Raw genomic sequence first — 21,782 nt, forward strand, 5'->3', positions numbered from 1 at the left:
GGTGTCTTAAATCAGAATATGTTGGTAGTGATCAAGAGGAAGGAAGCAACGTTTTTAAAATATTTCGCCCTTCCATATTCATGAAGGCTTCGAAGCACTTGCTGGTACCTTGAAGTCTGTTAACCGATAACAGAGTGGTTCCTTATTGGTTGAGACCAACATGGCAAAGCAGGTGGACTGTCTAGGAAGTCAGAAGAAATTGGGTGACGTAGACGTAATTTATGAGTTGCACAACTTTAACTCAAGCAAGGTTGTGGTCATGTGCAGTTATATTATGTACATAGACACCTCTGAACTTAAAGATGAATTGGCATCACAGGGGATAGTGGGTGTGGAGAAAAGGACACGAAGGAATAATTGAGAAACTGATAAGACCACCACCTTCATTGTGACCTCAATTCTCCAACGCCACCTGAACACATTATGGCTGGGATCCTCTGACTTGGGGTTTGGCCTTGCATACCTAACCCCATACGGTGGTACAAATGTCAGTGATTTGGCCATACATGCTGAGTTATGGAGGTGAAGCGACCTGTTAGAAGTGTGGAAAGACAGCCCATAGAGTGGGACTAACTTCCCATCTCCAGCAGTCTCCATCAACTGCTCTTAGGAGCCATCCAGTCTGGAGATGAACCTGCACAGTTTGATAAGAAACACAAAATTCAGGAAATAAGTGACCAAGCGAATCCCCTATACAGAAGTAAAGAAATAATATAGGTCGACAAACCCCCTGTGATTGCCACTTTGTATGCTCCCATGGCACAGAAACCTGTTTCCAAGGTGAACGCTTCCACACGGACGACATCCAGTGCACAATTATCCAGCACCAGCACCCGTACTTTCATCTGTACACGCCGAAGCAAAGTAAATAAAGACGCAGCAATCTAGGCAGCTATGACAGAAGAGATCAGTAACATTCTCACAGTGAGCATTGAAGTAATTCAGGGGTGGGTTGCTAGGTTTGTTACCGGTAGGTTCAAACAACAAATGTTACAGAGATGCTTTGGGAACTCAAATGGGAATTCCTCAAGAGAAGGCAACGTTCTTTTCGAGAAACACTATTGAGTATATTTAGAGAAATGGCATTTGAAGCTGAAGCTGACTGCCACACAATTCTACTGCTGCCAACATACATTGCCCATAAGGACTGCAAAGATAAGATTTGAGAAATGAGGTCTCATACGAAGGCATGTAATATAGACAGTCGTTTTTCCCTTGCTCTATTTGCGAGTGTAACAGGAAAGTAAATGACAACTAGTGGTACAGGGTACAGTCCGCCACACACCATACGGTGGCTTGCAGAATATCGATGTAGATGTAGAGAAGGCACCCCCAAAAGCAGAGTGCCTCTCGGCACCCCGTTTCCCCATCATCTTTGAATGAAAGGGAGCAGAGAAAGATCACAACATTTGGGTCAAAAGTTGTTCTGAGCACCATCTGACATCATTCTGGCTCATCTGACTACTGAGGACATCATGGATTTCAATGCCCTGTTATTGGACCCAGGCAGCCCCTCCACTGCCCCATACCCTAAAAGTGCCTCACCATCCCGGTATAAGGATAGGGATGAATCAAAACCATATTGCTGAAATGGCTCCCATACTCCAGTCTATTAATAATAATAATAATAATAATAATAATAATAATGGATACAGGGGACCCATCTGAAGGAATTGAGACTCTTTGTAAGGGACAGACTTTTTTGCCTCTGCCTCCAAAAGACTCCTAAACGGATGCACCTGTACTTGGAGGCTATCGCCTCTACAGAAAGGACGACATTAATGGTTACAGTGTGAAAGGTGGGATAGCAGTGTTAGTCACAGACACATTCTACTTCTCACCTCTGCCCTTAATGACAACACTACAAGCAGTTGCTATTCGTGTAGTGGCCCATGTTGCTGTCACAGTGTGCTCTGTGTACCTACTGCCCCATGAGTCTGTTGACAGTGAGGTCCTTACACATCTTCTTGATGAACTATGCCATCCCCTTCTGCTTTTAGAGGACTTCAGGCACATAGTGCGCTATTGGTTCTAACACTGCTTGCTCCAGGGGTTTGATACTTGAGGATATGGCATGAACTACAGACATTGTATTGATGAACGTGGGTCAATCTAAGCATTGCTTCAGGTTCATTTATAGCAGTAGATCTCTCTTCCTGCTCACTTGCCCTTGCAGACACTGCTCAGTGGGGAGTTGATGACCTTTATGGTAACGACCACTACCCTATCTGCATCCATTTACTTGATGGAGCAGTTCCCAGAAGGAAGCTGCTGAGATGGCTGTTCAGAAAGACTAACTGGATGTGTTACAGGCAGTTCGCTATTTTCAAGCAGTGTGACAGTGTCCAGGACTGGGAGGATCACATTACAGTCATGATCCAACATGTGCCGCTTGTGCATCCATCCTGAAGTCAGTGGGAACACCTAGGAGGCAGCCTGTCCCTTGGTGGAATGATGAGTGTTGTTCTGCAATCAGGGCAGGCAGACAGCTATGCAAATATTCAGTCAGTGCCCTGCAAATGCAAATTTTGCAACATTTTGAATGACATGGGCAAAGGCAAGGAGAATAATTCAGGAGAGTAAGCAGAGATCATGGTAAGAGTTCCTGAACTCCATCAATAAGTAAGGATCTCACCATGGAATTCATGATCCCCAATAGCAGCTGTACAAGAGCAGAAGTGTCTCCTAATGTCGTTGAAAGACATTGCACAGACAGTGGCAAAATTGTATAAGACAAGTATGGCTAAATCTAGCCAGGGTCCAGCATTCTGTCATTATTGGGAGACACAAGAGAGGGTTGTTTTGATTTCTATTCCAGTAACATTTAAGAATACAACCAGCCTTTCTTTCTGTGGGAATTGCCTTCTGCATTGTCAGTATCTCATGATATTGTGCCTGGTCACAACCTGATATGGTACAGCATGTTGAAATAGAGGAATCTCCACTCAAAGGAAGGATTTCCTCAACTCCTGGAAAGAATCTATTTTAATCCTGATTTTAAAGCCAGTGAAGGATTGGACTAAACTCTGTAGTTATTGTAGCATTAGTCTGACAAGCTGCATAGGAAAGAGAGAGAAGCTAATGTGGGTTCTTGAAGCCAGGTCCCTACAAAAGCTGCCCAATCACAGGCCAACTGGTCAGCCAATCCACCCATGCTGAGAAAGTCTGCCAACTGCTCCTGCTGAGTGGGTCTGCCCCGACATGTTCACCTTTTTGGTGTATGAGTTTATAGCAGTCAGGAGGGTCCAGGTGCATCAGCTCCACTGGCTCATTGCTACCTGCTACTTATTAGCCATGACCTCTACCTGCCATCCCACACTCTTTTTACCTTCTATTTTGGCATGGTGGAAAACTGCCATGCAACCGTGTGTAGGTAGGGTCCACCATGCAGTCGCAGTGTGCCCACAGACAGTCAGACAGGGTCTATGACCCACTATGTTGGGGGGGGGGGGGGATGTTGACCGACTTGTCGGCCTGTGAATGGGTGGCTCTAAGTCATTCCCAGTGTGAGTTCAGGAGGCATCACTCCACACTTGATAACCTCCGACCCTGCTCAAAGCAGCAGTTCAACAAGCTTTCCTCCATAGCAACATCTTACCTGCGTCTTCTTCGATTTGTATCTTCTTTCGAGTGTTCTAAGTATTCACCATAGCAATCAACGGTATTACATCCACAGTAAGGCATCCTGTACTGTGTTCCTTGGTTGTGGATGAGTTTTCAGTCTTCTGTGCATCCTCCAACCTTGCAATGACTACTCTGCAATTGCATTTGACTATCAAGTAATTGGAGGAATGGTCTAACACCACAGGTTTCTGATTCTTTTTGGAGAATTTGATTTGTTGATTGTAATCACTGCTGCTCATTTTACATAATGCATTTTAAAACTGGGGATGTTGTTCTCACTTTTAAGAAAAAGGTGAAATATCTGGACCTCACTTTTGATGAGAAATTAACTTGGGTGCCATACCTTAAAGAACTGAAACTGAGATGTCTCAAGTCATAGGTCTTGGGAGAGCTCAGTGGTTAAAAGGGTGCAATAATAAGCTATGTTCTGTAAAACCATCTCAGTGTGACTATGGCTTACTTTCTTCCCACCATGAGTGGATTTTATTACTGTTTACACATATAGGTCAAAGCACAGGTATTTTATCAGCTGCTCTGAAGTTTTCCCCAGCATTGTCCTCAGGAATGGCCTCCAGAGCAGTTTTCAGGTTATTATGCAGAATTGTTTGCTATCCTGAGGGCACTGGAGCAGATGAGATGGTGTCATGGCAAGGAATTCATCTGCTCAAATTCTCACAGTACCCATCAGATCAGATGGTGCAAGAAGTGCAGGATGCTCTTCTTCTCTAGCAAAGGAAGGACAAGACAATAACTTTCTACTGGGTTCCAGGGCACATAGAGATAAGGAGAAACGAACACTCTGATACGGCTGCCGAGGAGGCTTGGTCCCTTCCCACATCTGCTCACTGTTCTGTCCCCCTGCAGGCTGTTACTTCATTTGTGACCAAGAAGCCCATGTGCTGGTGGGAGGCTCAGTGGCTGAAAGTTAGAACTAACAAGCAATGTTCCATAAAACCTTATCGGTGTGACCATTGCTTACTTTCTTCCTTCCACGAGGAGTCGAAAAAGTATCTCTTACACCTCTTAGAGTGAGTAATTGGCCATTGACGCAGTGCTTTCTCTTACATCGTGAGGAGCCACCAGTACATTTCAGATGGGACACAACTGTAGATACGAGATATTTTGAGTGTGTTTGATGCGATGACCTGAGGGCTTATCTGTGTCTCCCACAAGACCTACCCTCTATTTTTACTGATAATGAGGCAAGTGTGGTTTGTGTTATAAAATTTTGTGTGATACCTGGAATTCTTCCCAAAATATTGGTTGAGAGATCTTAATGTGTGATAGAATGGCTCGGTTGCCCATTATTTCTAAGTAGTCATTAGGCCACAGTCACATGTCATCTTTTTAACCATGTCTGTGCTGGTATTTTATCCTTGATTTTATCTTTTTAATAGTTTTTCACCATACTCATCTGTATATCAACACTGATGATGTTGCTGTTTGTGCCCTCACCCACAGATAATAATGATAATGATAATGATAATAATGATAATAATAATAAAGATTATTATTATTTATTATTTCCACTTGACTGCCCCCTCTACATTGAGGCAGCAGCATTTGAATGTTTCACTGCTAATTGCCAATAGGAATAAAAATTAAACATCTGTATCAATAGTATTTGTGTACTTCCTGATCCTGTCATCCAGTCATTACAGTGCCAATTAAGGTATGTCTCTCAGGTGCTAACTGGATGTGTATATGGGCAGTACTGAATCAGACCAATAATGACAGATCATTGAAGTATCAGTTTTCTCTGTGGAAATAGTAATTGGTGTTTTTCTTCTTCTTTGCTCTTTGTACCATTGACATTAGTTCATTACTCAGAGAATCCAATTGTTCTTAAAGACTGACAGCTGACGAGTTGTTCTTTTGACATACAGTGTGCAGGTAAATTAACTGTCATAAATAAATTTTGGTCTTTTATAGTGGTTTCAAATCACAATGTGATTACCTGCATTCCATCTCTACCTGGGAAAGGGGGCAACTGAAAATGACATGATCAGCAGAACCTTCTTTTCCACACTTGCAGATTGGTGTGTTACTACATCCTACTCAATGTAGATGTTTAGGATATGGGCCTTGACCTGTTAATACATGCACCATACCTTGATTAGGGTCAATGTCGCACATATTCAGCCTGTTACTAGTGCTTGGGAATATGCTATGTACCCATTTTGCTGTGCTTCTAGTTTCCCAGTCAGACTTCCATTGTCTAATCTGCAAGCTTGCAGGTATCTTTTATTAGGAATATGGACCCTGTGGACTCATGAACTCAATCACATTGTTCATGCCTCAAGCAGTATAATGCTGCCCAGTAATGTAGCATGATGTTCAGTGGACATAGCCCAAGAATTTTCTGTAAACTCGTGACAGGTGACATGAGAGGTACTGGTGAGCCTCAGGAGTACACTCTGCTGTACATATTCCTCACACTTATTGTTCAGTATCACTTCAGTGTAAAACTATGCATCCAGACTTTGGCAGAAAAGTCCACAACAACCTTGGAGGCAACTTCATTGTAAGACCACACAAGGCTTTCACTTACCACCCATAGATTGAGTAATGGTTGTAAATACTAAAATAGTGCCACCTTCTGTCTAGTTTGCTTTGGTACTGCTGATCAGCTATCTGTTGCCTCAGATCAAAACCTTATTGGAGTTCACCCAAGTGTAGGTAGATAGCTGCAAAAGTCTTGATATATCTATATTTTGTGGGCAAGTGACTAAACACTTATTCCTGTTCATTTCAGCAACTCATGACATAACTAATAGTGTATAGGGTCTCCATGTGCTGCTTGTGTAGAGTTTTTAATCATGAGGGAAGACTTTCCAAATAGTTTTAATTCATAGGAAGCAGAGTGCACTAAAGCACTCTGAAGAATTGTTGCTAGATTTTATGTGAACAGGTATGGCTTGAAACCATTGCTTTAGCTAATTCCAGGAATATTCAGTTTCATTTACACCAGTGCTTTGAGAAGAACATTCTAATTAATTCATCTATTTTTCTCTGAATTACCCTGCAATGACAAAGAAAAAAGTCAAATGCCAAACTTTTATCACATCATTGCCAACCTACAACTCCCCTAACTTCATCGTTTGCCCATCAACTAAACCTAATGGTCAGTGTAAAAATCAGGAAAATCCATCCCAGAATGTGTCACCAAGACTCACTTGGGATACCACTTTTGACTTGGAGATAGCCAGTTCAAATTCTGGGGCTGGAGGAAATTTTCCTCACCAGTGTTTAGCCAGCAATAGAAGGAGAGTTTCTTCATCAGCAGACTTTGTGCCAGTGTCTTAGGTAAAATTCCAGACATCTTTTGCAGTGTCCCGTACAGTTGCAGCATGTGACACAGTTGACAGTGATCCATCTGTTGGATGAGCACGCTAAGCTTAGTGGCTCACTTAGCGCGTTTCAACAGGAATACACATGTCAACATTGGGTGCAGCACTCTCTCTCTCTCTCTCTCTCTCTCTCTCTCTCTCTCCCCCCCCCCCCCCGCTCCCTCCCCCTCTCTCCCCCCCTCCCTCTGTGTCACTGTTATGAACAATACAGACTCAAAATACACCCATCACTTTCATCTTCACTCAACAGATGTACACAAGACACAACTCACTTTCACTTAGCAAAGGAAAAGTGCCAGTGTGCACAAAGAAAGGAGACCTTTCCAATTAGGCAGCACCCCATTGAAAAGGGCTCACCCGACAGTGCCATACAAGTATATAGAAACAGTGACCATTTGCAGTTCTCTGTGTGTGTGTGTGTGTGTGTGTGTGTGTGTGTGTGTGTGTGTGTGTGTGTGTGTGAAAAATAACTCAAAGATGACTGATGAAAATTTGTGCCAGACCGGAAGTCGAACCTAGATTTCCCGATTTCCACAGGTGGTTGCCTTAACCTCTTGGGCTGTCCATCTATCCATGCACATCTCCTGTCTGACCCAAATCTCCATATGCTGCACACTACAGTGCAGTGTCCTTTGTCCATTGTTCCTCATAGCTCTACTGTATTTCCATGGGAGGTCTGCATTATTGTGCATCTGCATTGAAAGATCGATGTGCCATCAGATGCATATATTGTATAGATATGCTGTTCTTTTGGACACACAACATAGTATATTTTAAATTCTTAAAGAATGTACACTCATAATTATCAAATAATTTAAGGTTTTTTTTTAATTGTCTGTACTGTAGAAGCAAATGAGAATATTTATAGAGAATTATAATAGTTTTGGTGCATTATGTGGGTTCTGGTGGACATTTGAAATCATTTGAATGTTAAAATTCCATATGCAGCAATGTGATCACAGATGACTGTACCATCATGTAATTGAGTATCACTGATTTGTGACTGTGATAGAATTTAAGTACTATTATCATTTTGGATCTGTAACTGAGCCATAATTGTGATGTTTCAGGTGCTCCTGCCTCTGATCAAAAATTGTTACTTATTCTCAACATCTTGCAGAAGATAGTTGTTTCACCAAATTCATGTCTGGAGAATAAGTACTGCTAGTGACTATTATAATTATGATTGAAAGAACTGATGTAACTCAGTGGAAGTGCATGAAGTCCCATACCGTGAGTTTTTGGTAAAGAGTAGTATATTGAAAGGTATAACATCACGACAGTTTAATGAAAGGTAGAAAAGTGTTTTAATGTGGAAGATAGATTTTAAGGTAATCATGGAAACCTTATAAGTGGTGTTACTCATTTTTAGCATATTACTCACGTTTACTGTTGCTCTGGAGATTTAATGGTGTTATCTTACGTTTTCAGTGCTGGATGAGTGATCTAAGCAATGGCCAGTGCTGAAGCAGTGTCTCCTGAGTTGGATGATGAGAATGTTAAAAATAATGAGACCACAGGCTCAACAGTGCAATCGGAGATCTGTGAAGAGAATCCTGACAATGAATATGAGATGGCAGAACTCCTCCTTGAACCAGAGGTGACATTAAATGAAGAAGAATCATCTGGAAACACTAATGTTACCCTTTCAGAACCTGTGCTGCGTGAAAGTGATCCTGTATGTAGTGAGGTTGCAAGTGAAGATAATTTAAATGTATCGCCAGTGCCACCAACAGCTACAGATTGTGAAAATGCTAGTAGTAATAATAGTGCAAAAGTGCCACCCGAGTGTGATCCCAGTGAAGTACCAGGTGACCCTAGTATAAATGTGTTAGCAGAAAATGAATGTGTAAACAAAGTTAGTTCAGAGAGTGAAGGTAGTGGTGCAGTGGAAAACTCTGTTGAAAATATTATTACTGTTGGTGCTGAAGGAGCTGCAGGGAGACTTTCGGATGCTTTCAATGCTGAGACAGAAACAGGTAATGTAAATGGGACAGATACTCAGGGATCTGGCAGTACAGGGGATTTAAATGTAAACTCTGTAGAATTCTTCAGCACTGACAGTAATTTCACTGAACTAACTAGCAACAGCTCTGAACCACTGGGCGTGAGTAATACCAAAATACCTGGTGTGGTGATCAATAATGGCAGTGAATTATTTAGTCACAAGGAATTTAAAGAGAATACTAATCCTGAAAGTGGGAGTGATGTGAAAAATGAGCCATGTGTTGCTGAAGAAGTCAAAAAAATAGCTAAAGATAATGATTCAGACATTGAAAGAGAAAAGAGTGAAACAAAACTTACAAATTTTGATGCCCAGCAACATACAATAAATGTTCAGAGTCGTGGAAGTGAAAATAATTTCAGTCAAGTTTCTGACAGTAATGAGGAAGTTACATTAAATTCTGTAAATGTTATAGAAAATGCCAGGGACTCCAACAGTGAAGACAGCACTTCTACTAACGGTAACAATGATAGTAGTAACACATTGTGGCATAAGAAGAATGTGTTAAATAGTCACTATTATTCCGAACATGTTACTCAATATTGTACTAACAACGTTGAGACTAGTGGAGATGCAAATGTTTTGAAGTCACTTAAGCCTTGCAGTGTTATCCTTGAAAGACTCAACACAAATGTTATTGATGCATTAAAAAATATTGGCAATAGTCCATCAGGTTCATTTGAATTAAGTATTGAGAAGTCTAATAAAAGGGCTGTAGTATCTGCTGTAAAAAATGAAATCCTTTCTTTTGATCCTGCAGACTCTAACAGATTTACCTCCCAGAATGCTAGTTCAAAACTGGAATGTAGTGCTGAATATATTATGAAAGAAAACAAAGTGAAACTGCCACCCCGGACTCCAAGAACTACAAGAACTAAGAAAAGAAAGAGGAGAACTATATCAAGTAGCTCTAGTGGAGTTCAGACAGGAAGTGAATCCGATAGAACCATCTGTAATGATGACAACAAGACTGCCACACGTGATAAGTTGGAGATCTCACGAAAAGATGAGAATTGTTCCAAACAAGAACCAGAAAGAAAGAAATTGAAAACTGTTGAAGAAGACAGTAAAGAAGTTGAAGATAGTGATGTAAATCGTGCCAGTTCTCCTTCAGACCCTATAGCAAAACATGGGACAGATAGCTTATGTAACGTAAAAGAATTTAAAGACATTTCATCAGTTGATATTACATCTAGTCAAGATGATTCCTCAGATTACCCAGTTGCTCCAACTGAAGATCCACTTACTCTGGATAGTAAGCAAATGGCAGATCAGGAAAACTCAGAAGATGGCAGCAGGAAAGACAATACGGATATAGGACAGATTCAAATACCAGCCTCTATCAGTTTGGGTCAGAGCAACCATACGACACTACCTGAGGATGTTTCTATTTTGAATAGGGAGTTAGGACAGGAAAGCCAGGCAACAGCAGTGTGCCATACAGAAAGATCTGATGTGGAGACAAATCAGGAAGGGGAACAATGTGGTGATTTTGATAGTCATGAAAATGGTGTAGATACAGAAGTAGGGTTACAATTGACACTGGGTAACGGCAATGTTAGTAATAGGACAAAATCAAGTTTCCAAAATGGTACCCCTGCTTGTGAAAATATGGATGCTGGTGGCTTTGGTAGTGATGAAATGCCTCCAGATGCAAACAGCTTTGAAGGAAGTGTGAAAGAAAACTCTGTGACAGACAAAAATTTGGGAGATGCCGCATGTATAATTCCTGATAAGCCTAGAGTTGCTACTTTTGAAGAAACACCTGAGGATCAAAAACCTGACCTTGCGTTTTTGTCAGTTTCATCTGATACTCATGTTGCAGATACAAAGTTCGCCAATGTGCCTGTGAGACAGCTACAGAAAAGTAACAGATCAAGAAAATCATATACTGGGAAGGACATCAAACAGTCCGAGCAGAAATCTGGGCAGAAATCTACACGGCCCCAAAGACAGGCTGCCAGGAAAGCTGAAACTCAAATTAAGGTAACTTGGAATGATAGATTCAAAACATATTTCTTGTTTCTTTTTTCTTCTATAGTAAGCTTTGCATTCTTTTTGAGAGTGTGTGTGTGTGTGTGTGTGTGTGTGTGTGTGTGTGTGTGTGTGTGTGTGTGTGTGTGTGTGTGTCTATATATATATATATATATGATGATTCAATATAATGGAAGGAAACATTCCACGTGGGAAAAATTATATATAAAAAACAAAGATGAGGTGACTTACCGAACAAAAGCGCTGGCAGGTCGATAGACACACAAACAAACACAAACACACACACAAAATTCAAGCTTTCGCAACAAACTGTTGCCTCATCAGGAAAGAGGGAAGGAGAGGGGAAGACGAAAGGAAGTGGGTTTTAAGGGAGAGGGTAAGGAGTCATTCCAATCCCGGGAGCGGAAAGACTTACCTTAGGGGGAAAAAAGGACAGGTATGTATATGTCTGCTTGTGTCTGTATGTGTGGATGGATATGTGCGTGTGTGCGAGTGTATACCTGTCCTTTTTTCCCCCTAAGGTAAGTCTTTCCGCTCCCGGGATTGGAATGACTCCTTACCCTCTCCCTTAAAACCCACTTCCTTTCGTCTTCCCCTCTCCTTCCCTCTTTCCTGATGAGGCAACAGTTTGTTGCGAAAGCTTGAATTTTGTGTGTGTGTTTGTGTTTGTTTGTGTGTCTATCGACCTGCCAGCGCTTTTGTTCGGTAAGTCACCTCATCTTTGTTTTTTATATATATATATATATATATATATATATATATATATATATAACCACTAATGAATTGAGTTCTTCAGGGTGTCTGGTAAAATGGCCACATGTCTCACATTTACAGTTTTGTGGAAGCAGCAACACACCCAAAAATATTGTGGGGATGTTTTAACATTACTAAACCTCACCAGTACCACTATAGAGATGGTGTGTATATTCCTGCACAGGTTGAAAACTGAGGAGATGGTACAGAGGGTAAACAACTCTGGACTTGTATTTCAAGTCCCTGCCCAATCATGTGAATTAACATTTCTGTATTTTTTCTAGGCTAAATCACACAAGGCAAATACTGAGGTAGTTTTTTTGAAAAGCACATGTCTGTCATGTCTAGAGGGTAGAGACGTTCAGCCCTAAAACAATAAAAAAAACAGTGTCACAATTCTAAACAACTATTTATTAACGAAAGTAAACACTTAACTTGTGTAGTAGATGTGGACGGTATGTGGAATGGTCTACAATTCTAGCAGAGCTAATTGCTTGTACACACCACTCCGCAGTAACCCTTGTGGAGCAGTTGCAGCACCTCAAGCTGCAGAACTCGTGCATCATCGTTCTCCATGTGGAGGACAAGAATGCTCATTCATGCAGAAGTAGCTTTCCAGTACACAAATTAATGGCACACTAGCAAGTGGTGCATCTCCTTTAGACTCCGAGGCCACCCATTGCAGGCATTCTGCAGAATTACCCGAAAAGCTGGGGCAGATGCAGTTTCATGCACAATGCATCAGTTGTTGTTGTTGTGGTCTTCAGTCTTGAGACTAGTTTGATGCAGCTCTCCATTCTACTTTATCCTGTGCAAGCTTCTTCATCTCCCAGTACTTACTGCAACCTACATCCCTCTGAATCTGCTTAGTGTATTCATCTCTTGGTCTCCCTCTACGATTTTTACCCTCCATGCTGCTCTCCAATGCTAAATTTGTGATCCCTTGATGCCTCAGAACATGCCCTACCAACCGGTCCCTTCTTCTTGTCAAGTTGTGCCACAAACTCCTCTTCTCCCCTATTCTATTCAATACCTCCTCATTAGTTACGTGATCTACCCATCTAATCTTCAGCATTCTTCTGTAGCACCACATTTCGAAAGCTTCTATTCTCTTCTTGTCCAAACTCTTTATCGTCCATGTTTCACTTCCATACATGGCTACACTCCATACAAATACTTTCAGAAAGAACTTCCTGACACTTCAGTCTACATTTTATACCCTCTCTACTTCGTCCATCATCAGTTATTTTGCTCCCTAAATAGCAAAACTCCTTTACTACTTTAAGTGTCTCGTTACCTAATCTAATTCCCTCAGCATCACCCGACTTAATTCGACTACATTCCATTATCATCATTTTACTTTTGTTGATGTTCATCTTATATCCTCCTTTCAAGACACTGTCCATTCCGTTCAACTGCTCTTCCAAATCCTTTACTGTCTCTGACAAAATTACAATGTCATCGGCAAACCTCAAAGTTTTTATTTCTTCTCCAAGGATTTTAATACCTACTCTGAATTTTTCTTTTGTTTCCTTTACTGCTTGCTCAATACACAGATTGAATAACATCGGGGATAGGCTACAACCCTGTCTCACTCCCTTCCCAACCACTGCTTCCCTTTCGTGCCCCTCGACTCTTATAACTGCCATCTGGTTTCTGTACAAATTGTAAATAGCCTTTCGCTCCCTGTATTTTACCCCTGCATCAGTAGTCGACAGGAAACCTATGAAGTGTGTCAAAAATCCTGGGAATCTTTGTGGAAACAGGAATGTTTGGATGAATCAAATGCAGAATCAGTACCTACTGGTAACTGAGATGACAAATCAGTGTTGCAATGCTGACCCGAGGTCCTGTATAGAAGCTTAGACTGGTGATTGGATAACAGCAGGACCCACCATTGCAGCTTTCGCATATTGCATGGTGGGACAGGCTTGGAGAGGCTGAACAGAGCCGATAGCAGCCTGTGGTCTGTAATAAGATAAAAGTATCAGCCATTCAAACACTGATGAAATTTGGTAACTCCGTAAATGATAGCGAGCACCTCTTTTTGTTAGGATTAGGACTTAAAATTATGGCAACGACACGTGTTTAATGAACAACTTTATTCATAAAGGACCACACACTGAACAAGGAACACACACAGACAGAGAACACACACTGCTAGGACAACTGTGTACACAACAACGTCTGTGGACACCAACAATATTATGTGGTGGTAAAATTTGAATCTCAACACGCCTACTCAATTTTTACACACAGGTAGAAATCGATGAACTTGAGTGCTTAAGTTTGTGGTTCTAGGTTTGCAGTCAGAGTCCAACAACACACATCTCATGCTTCAGCGCAGGAAGAGCCTTCGTCAGCATGTCTGCTACCATGTCTTCTGTTGACCGATATTCCAGTTTCAGTGGATAATCTTGCAGGGCCTGGTGAATGAAGTGGTACTTTATGTGAATATGTTTTGTCTTTGAGTGGAAAACTGGATTATTTGCCAGTTTTCCAGCTGACTGGTTGTCATTGAACAGTACAATGTTTGACAGGTCCACTAAAGCCAGCTCCTTCACGAAGGTTGATAGGTGAATCACCACCTTTGCTGCTTCGGAGATACTCATATACTCAGCCTCAGTTGATGAGAGAGCAACGGTCCTCTGCTTGCGCGAACACCATGAGATTGCTGACTTGCACAAGATGAAGTTGTGACCGGTATAAGACTTCCTGTCAGCATCTGCAAAACTGAATATTCCCTCTTTATCCTTGACGTAGGTTAGTGTCTTGTCAATTGTTCCCTTGAGGTATCTAAGGATTCGTTTAGCTGCCTGCCAGTGAACAAGATTATGGCTGTTGTTGTATTGGCTTAGCTTGTTGACTGCATGGCATATATCAGGGTGAGTGCCAATGGCGATGTACATAAACGCTCCGAGCAGTTCCCTGAACGGATACTGAGTCCCATCTGCTGAACGGATACTGAGTCCCATCTGCTGTACTTGCAGCTGCAACATCCAGTTTGATCCGGGTCGCCAACGGGGTTCTTACGGGCTTGCAGTCATCCATTCAAAATCGGTGTAAAACTCCTCTGATGTAGCCAATTTGACACAGCATGAGTTTGTCAACAGACTGATTTATGCCAGTGCCCAGGTAGCATTTCACAGAACCAAGATCCTTGTTGTCGAATCTGGCAGATAACTTGTCCTGGATCTCCCTTGTTCTTTCTGGGTCTGATGACGCAATTATGATGTCATCAACATAAGTGAGCAGGAAGACTTGAGAATTTCCTACACTGCCCACATATACACAAGGATCTACCCTAGTGGGCTGCAATCCAATTGACATCAATGTGGCGTTTAATTTGGCATGCCACTGTCTGCCAGCTTGACGCAATCCGTAGATGGCTTTTGTAAGCTTGCACACTTCGGTACCAGATTTTAACTTCTGGAACATATCATCTGCCTTTTTGGCTATGTGACTGTCTTCCTCTACATCTCTCATCTTCTGTAAGAACTTGGCTAATGAGTCCAGCTGTTCCATGAAGATTTCAGTATCAATTTCACCGTTAACGAATTAAGTGGTGATATCCAACTGTGAGACATGCAAGTTAAACTTCACTGCCAGAGCCATGAGGAGTCTGAATGATTCGATTTTTGCAACTGGAGAGAATGTTTCCACAAAGTCAACTCCGGGTCTTTGGTTGAATCCTCGTGCAACTATTCTGGGCTTTCTTCGTAGCAAGGATACATCACTGCGGTATTTGTTTCTTAAGACAGTTCTGCAGTCAATTATTTTTCTGTTTGCTGGTCTGTCCACGATATCCCAGGTTTCATTCTTGACTAGTGACTTCATCGTATGTAGCGCTAAACCATTCTTGACTATCTGGACTGTTCAATGCATCCTCAACACTGATTTCTGTTGCATTAGCGGCAAAGTTGATGTCATGACTTGAAACATCTGGTGCAAGCTGTGGAGCAGGTGTGACACTTGAGGAATTGCTGTCCTCGTCACATGACAGGTTATCATCTGAAATGATATCATGTGGTAGTGAGGTGACTTCTTCTTCTTCAAAACCGTAAAGTGGTTCTTCATCAGAGAATGATTCTGACTCACAGCTTCTGTTGTCACTCAAGTCTCCTGGTGAAAGGTCCATGCAGATAATTCTTTGGCAATGATGTTGTTCATCCGCAGTGAGGTCTACATATGTTTGCTTGGGTTCAAAACTGTTATGATCAAGGAACCTGACATCTCGTGATGTGTGTATCTCGTGATGTGTGTATCTCGTGATGTGTGTATCTCGTGATGTGTGTATCTCGTGATGTGTGTATCTCGTGATGTGTGTATCTCGTGATGTGTGTATCTCGTGATGTGTGTATCTCGTGATGTGTGTATCTCGTGATGTGTGTATCTCGTGGTCTTTTGGCACCCACACACGATAGGTACTTGAACAGTCTGAGTAGCCTACGAAGATTCCTTGCTTGCCTCTCGGGTCAAACTTCCCCTTGTTTGGCGATTTTTCCAGGATGATGACACTTTCACTGAATACACGAAGGTGTGACAAGTCTGGTTTCTTCTTCATCCACTTTTCATATGGAGTTCCACCTGAAAGTCCTTTGGTTAGGCAGCGATTTCGGATGTGGTTGGCTGTGTTAATAGCTTCGACCCAAAGTGATGGTGGCCGTCCAGACTCCAGCATCATGCAGCGAGCCACTTCAAACCGAGGATCGGTTCTTTCGTTCAGCAACACCATTCTGTTGTGGTTTATAAGGAACTGTTTGACGTCGCTGTATTCCTGCCGCTCAGAAGATGGAGTCCATCCTTTCGTTGCAGTATTCCTTGCCATTATCTGACTGGAAAGATTTGATTTTGTATCCAGTCTGATTTTCAGCAAAGTTCTTGAATTCAACAAATCTGTCCACAACTTCTCCCTTGTGTCGAAGAAAGTAGACTTGACACCATCTGCTGTGGTCATCTATGAAGGTTACAAAATATCTTGCACCACCTAGAGATTTTTCTCTCATTGGCCCACAGACATCTGGATGTACTAACTCCAGAAGGTCACTTTTGTTTTCATCCCGCCTGGTGAAGGAGGTGGATGTGATATTTCCTTCAAGACATGCAGTGCACTTGGTGAAGTCTGCATCACTGGATTTCAAGCCTAACTGCACGATTTTTCTCAAAGGTTACAGTGTGATTGCTGTCCACAACCTTTGCGACTGAGATTAGATTGGTTCCGAGTTTGGGCACATACAACATGTTTTTCAGGGTAATGGAGTTGGTATCACTGGCTGAGATTTTGATGCGGACGTCACCTTTGCTGTCACTTGCGTAGAACTGTTGTCTTCAAGCGTTACAGTTTCTTGCACTTTGGTTACGCTTGTGAACACTTTAGGGTCATTACACATGTGTGATGTGCAACCACTGTCTATACACCACAAAACATTTGGTTCACGAGACTTCGGAACATGTTCGTTAATGGAAAAACAACAATGAGCTTCATCAACTTTATTTGCAGCTTGCGCAATTAGCTTCCTTTTGAAGAAACACTCTTCTTCTTTGTGGCCTTTCTTGTTGCAAAAACTGCACCTGAATGATGATTTTCCCCGTATCCTTTGCTTCTGTTTTGATTTTTGTTCCGATTTAGCAGTCACTTAATGTACCTTTTGATTTATTTACGAAATGTTTATGCCTGACCGGTTTGACAGACATCGCAGCACTCGCATTTTCACTGTCTTTCTGAACTCTCGCGTTGTTTTCTTCCAAGATTTTCACTTTGTGTCTCGACATCGGGTAGGTTATCACGAGATTCGATTGTACACCTAAAATTATCGTAACTATCTGGCAAACTGTAGAGCAACATTACCGACAATAAATCACCGTTTATATCGACGTCCATTGCTTGTAATTTGTCCACTGCATCGAAGAATTCATTAAGATGCTGTGTTACGTCGTCACCAGGTTGCATCTTGTGAGGAGTAAGACGATTCAGTAGCGTTGCTTTGCGGGCAGGTCCTTTGGATGCGTAAATTGATTCAAGTTTGAGCCATACCTGACGTGATGTGCTGCAGTTCTTCACTTGCTTCAGTTCTGTGGGGCTGATGGATAGAATGAGGTCTGCCTTCACCTTCCTGTCTGCAGCTAACCACGCTTTGTACGCGGCTTGTGCAGCGGCGAGTCCGGTACCTTCACCAGTCATTGCAGGTTGTGGCATGTCTCCAGATACAGACTCCCATGTGTCGTTCTTGATGAGTACTGCTTCGGCTTGAATTCTCCATGTGTCGTAGTTACCGCGTGATAACGTTTCCACTCTTAACTCCGGGTGCAGCAGCCATGTGCGCTATATTTGTCGCGTTAACGGACTCAGTTTATTCCCGCACTTCAGCTTACGATTTTCCGTTTTTGTGTAAACGAAGAGTATCGCTTTTACCGATCGAGTGACCTGGGCCCATAACCTGATAGGATTAGGACTTGAAATTACGGCAGCGACATGTGTTTAACGAACAACTTTACTCATAAAGGATCGCACACTGAACAAGGAACACACAGAGTCAGAGAACACACACTGCTAGGACAACTGTGTACATAACATCATCTGTGGACGCCAACGATATTATGTGGCGGTTAAATTTTAATCTCAACACGTTTTCGAACTGGATGCAATTGCCCTGGGTTTTGTCCAAAGTTTTTAAGGTAGAGGAAGTGGGACTGTCGGCATAACCTACCTTGCCTCAGTGCACCGCTACAATACCATAGGAACACACATCCGCTGTGAGTACAACTGGTTTTTTTCTTTGGTCAAAATGAGTTGGACATCGATTTCTGGGAAGGGAATCCTTCAGCAGCTGAAAAGCTTGCTGATGTTCCTTGGAGCACACAAATGAAACACGTTTCTGGTGCAGCCAGTTCAGTGTAGGAGCAATCTGACTGTTGGGGATAAATTTAGCATAATATGTGAGTTTGCCCATTACTGCCTACCATTCTTTAACATTACAAAGTGCTGGCAAATCATGGGTTGCTGACATGTGTGACTGCTGAATGAATACCCGGAGCGTTAATGACATGATCCTAATATTTGATTTCCGTGTGGGAAAATGAACACTTTGCCTTGCTGCACTTCAGGCTCACTTCTGAAAGCACTTTAGACATCCAGATAGTTGGAACATGAAGGAACCTGTGCTATCAGCTGTTCGAAAAATCGTTGAAAAATGGCATGAGCTGAGGCACTGACAAATGGTCTAGATTGAATTCGGAATAGCCCTAGCTGCATATTGATGATGAAAAACACCCATTTGGATTGTTCGTCCAATAGCACCTGCATATATGCTTCATGTAAGTCTATTTCTGAATAGAAGAAGCCCTGTTCCAGTTTGTCCATAGATTTTTCATACTGAGGCTGAGGAAAGGAGTCTGCCACTGCCTGAGGATTAACTGTATATATGAAATCGGCACATAGTCGTAATCCACCTGATGGCTTTTTTAGAATGACTATGGGTGATGCCCACTTACTCGGCCAGCCGGGGTGGCCAAGTGGTTAAAGACGCTACAGTCTGGAACCGCGCGACCGCTACGGTCGCAGGTTTGAATCCTGCCTCAGGCATGGATGTGTGTGATGTCCTTAGGTTAGTTAGGTGTAAGTAGATCTACGTTCTAGGGGACTGATGACCTTAGAAGTTAAGTCCCATAGTGCTCAGAGCCATTTGAACCATTTTTGAACCCACTGACTCGGACAGGTTGAGTTATTCCAGTGTCTTGCTGCCACCTTCATAGTTCCTGTGGGGCTCGATTGCAAATTGTGCAAATGGCCTGTGGGACAGGCCTAGCAAAATAAAATCTTGGGTGGGCATTATTGTTAAGCCTCAAAATCCTGAGCTTTCCCAAGTCATCCTTGAAATAATTGACTGTACTTACTACATAATTCGTTGACAACGTCTTGAGACACTGTAGCATTCACTTGAAAGACATTGTGTTGAATAGAAAGATTAAACAAGTCAAAAGAAGAAAGACAAAAAAGTTTGGGCTGTTCCAGGGAAACGGTAGATAAAAAGACACAGTTTTGGTTACATTGCAGTATGTTGCTGGCAGGATAATGATATCCGTTATATGCTGCTGCACCAATGGGCTCCCTAAAAACTCGTAAGTATTTCTGTTCAATAATGTAATAGAAGTACCTATATTTAATTGCATTTTCACTGTATACTGAGCCAGTCATAAATGTACGTATTGTTAGTTTAACTGTCAATGAACCACTATTGAATGCTTCTGTTTGTGTGAAGGTTAAACCACTGATGGTGTCCTGTGCTCAGATTCGGTGGATACAGCATTAATTAACACTGAGGAAAGCTGCCAAAAGGAGTCTTGACTGCCATCAGGCACAACACTGTTTGGAACACTCTTTACTGAATGTATACCCACTTGCAACAAGAAAAACACTTAGCCACCCTGTTGACAGGCATGCATAGTGAAGCGCTGTGGGCGAGTCTTTCTGACATTTGACTGGAAAGTGGTGCACGCATGGCGTGATGTTCTGTTTCATCAAGTAGACTTCATATGACACGTGACCTCTGATGAGTGGACTGATTATGTTGTGCAGTGCTAAGTATCAAAATGGTTGAAGCTTGCAAGTCAGTTTCTGTCCCATCTAAAATGTTCTGTGAATCTATAATGGAGAGTATAGCTTCCATATCAGTATTAGTTAACTTAAAAATAGCAGCATGGATGCATGCACCAGAGACAATTTGTGTAACAGTATCACAGAGCAGAGCATCACTGTAGGAAAGTACACTGCAGTAATTAGACAGAGACAATCTGCATGTACTATATACGGACAGTAGTTTGTCCACAGACACTCGTTGACACACAAGAGTATTTCCATGGTACAAGACTTGTGACCAAACACAGACTGAGAATAGAGTGCTGAGGCCAGATATAAATAGCGGCCAGCTGCAGCTGCAGTCCAAAGCTTCATTGTAGGTGCATTCAGCCAGGCTGTGGTTGGCTGCACCGGCTGTTTACTGTGCTTCTAACAGTATCTATGGTGGTGCCAACCTCGAGTCTAACTATGGGAGATATCAGTGACACCACAACATGAATAATTTTCTTCTCCAGCCTTGTACAGTTCTAGCATATGCTCAATTGCTATTTATCTTGTCGTCATAATCTTAAAATCTAATTTTTGAGAGAGCGTTAGCGTTTCCCCATTTCAGTTCATTGTCCATTTGTATACCAAGCCTTTTCCACAATATCTAAATCTGTGCATTGTGGTAACATAAGTGGTGTTATAATTTGAAAATCATGTGGTTTTCCTCACTAATTTTGGGCGACTGCTGTTTTTGGGTCCTATTGCCATTTAACATGTAACATATACCATATATGAAGCATTTTACGTGGAATTGTAGATGGGATATGTTACATGACCTACTGCCATATTTCATATGTATCTGTTGTCTCATAGATATTATACAAGTGTAACACACTAGATTAAACCCATAATAAATGACAAAACAACCTCTGCAAACAGTCACACTTGGGAAAAGTTGTGCCAATCCCCTCTGTGCATTCATATTATATTTTTCTGTGTCTTTGCTATATTGCTTTCAAAAAAGTCCCTAAGTAATAAGAGATGATCCATTTTTTGTCTCTGTATTTGCTGTCTCTAATGACCATGTTGTCATTGGTGCATAATTCTGTAAACTTCCTCCTATTCCTACTCATCTTTCGCCACCATCTGTTCTGTGCCATCATCTGTCTGTGCCCCATGCACTACACTCTTTTGCCTGCCCCCTCCCATCTGCCTTCTTCCTCACTTGCTCTGCTCACCTCTAAATGCCACCTCTCCATTTAACATCACCTGTCTGCCAGCTCTCATGCCTCCCTCCACTGTGCTGCCATGCACAGCCCCCTGTGCCTTTTATCTCTATGTTCCACAGTCATTATTCTCCCTCCTTTCTTTGTGCCTCAGTTTTCATTTTTAACTATCTTACTGCACTAGTCTCTTCCATCCCTTTTGCCCACATCCCATCTTTATCATTATTGTCATCCATATCCACTGTTATACCTGTCAGCCTCGTATC

At 42.0% G+C, this 21,782-nt stretch overlaps 1 protein-coding gene across 1 annotated transcript in view; it reads left to right on the plus strand.

Moving 5' to 3' along the window:
* The window catches only part of LOC126470412 (zinc finger MYM-type protein 2-like), a 444,979-nt gene that overhangs the window by 253,543 nt on the left and 169,654 nt on the right, over window positions 1-21,782 (plus strand). The window contains exons 3-4 of the mRNA XM_050098266.1: window positions 8,045-8,305; window positions 8,406-10,965. Coding sequence (XP_049954223.1) covers window positions 8,428-10,965 — 2,538 coding nt within the window. The 5' untranslated portion in view covers window positions 8,045-8,305; window positions 8,406-8,427. The remainder of the gene's footprint in view (window positions 1-8,044; window positions 8,306-8,405; window positions 10,966-21,782) is intronic.

The sequence above is a fragment of the Schistocerca serialis genome, chromosome 3 (assembly GCF_023864345.2).
Source record: "Schistocerca serialis cubense isolate TAMUIC-IGC-003099 chromosome 3, iqSchSeri2.2, whole genome shotgun sequence".
Taxonomy (NCBI): domain Eukaryota; kingdom Metazoa; phylum Arthropoda; class Insecta; order Orthoptera; family Acrididae; genus Schistocerca; species Schistocerca serialis.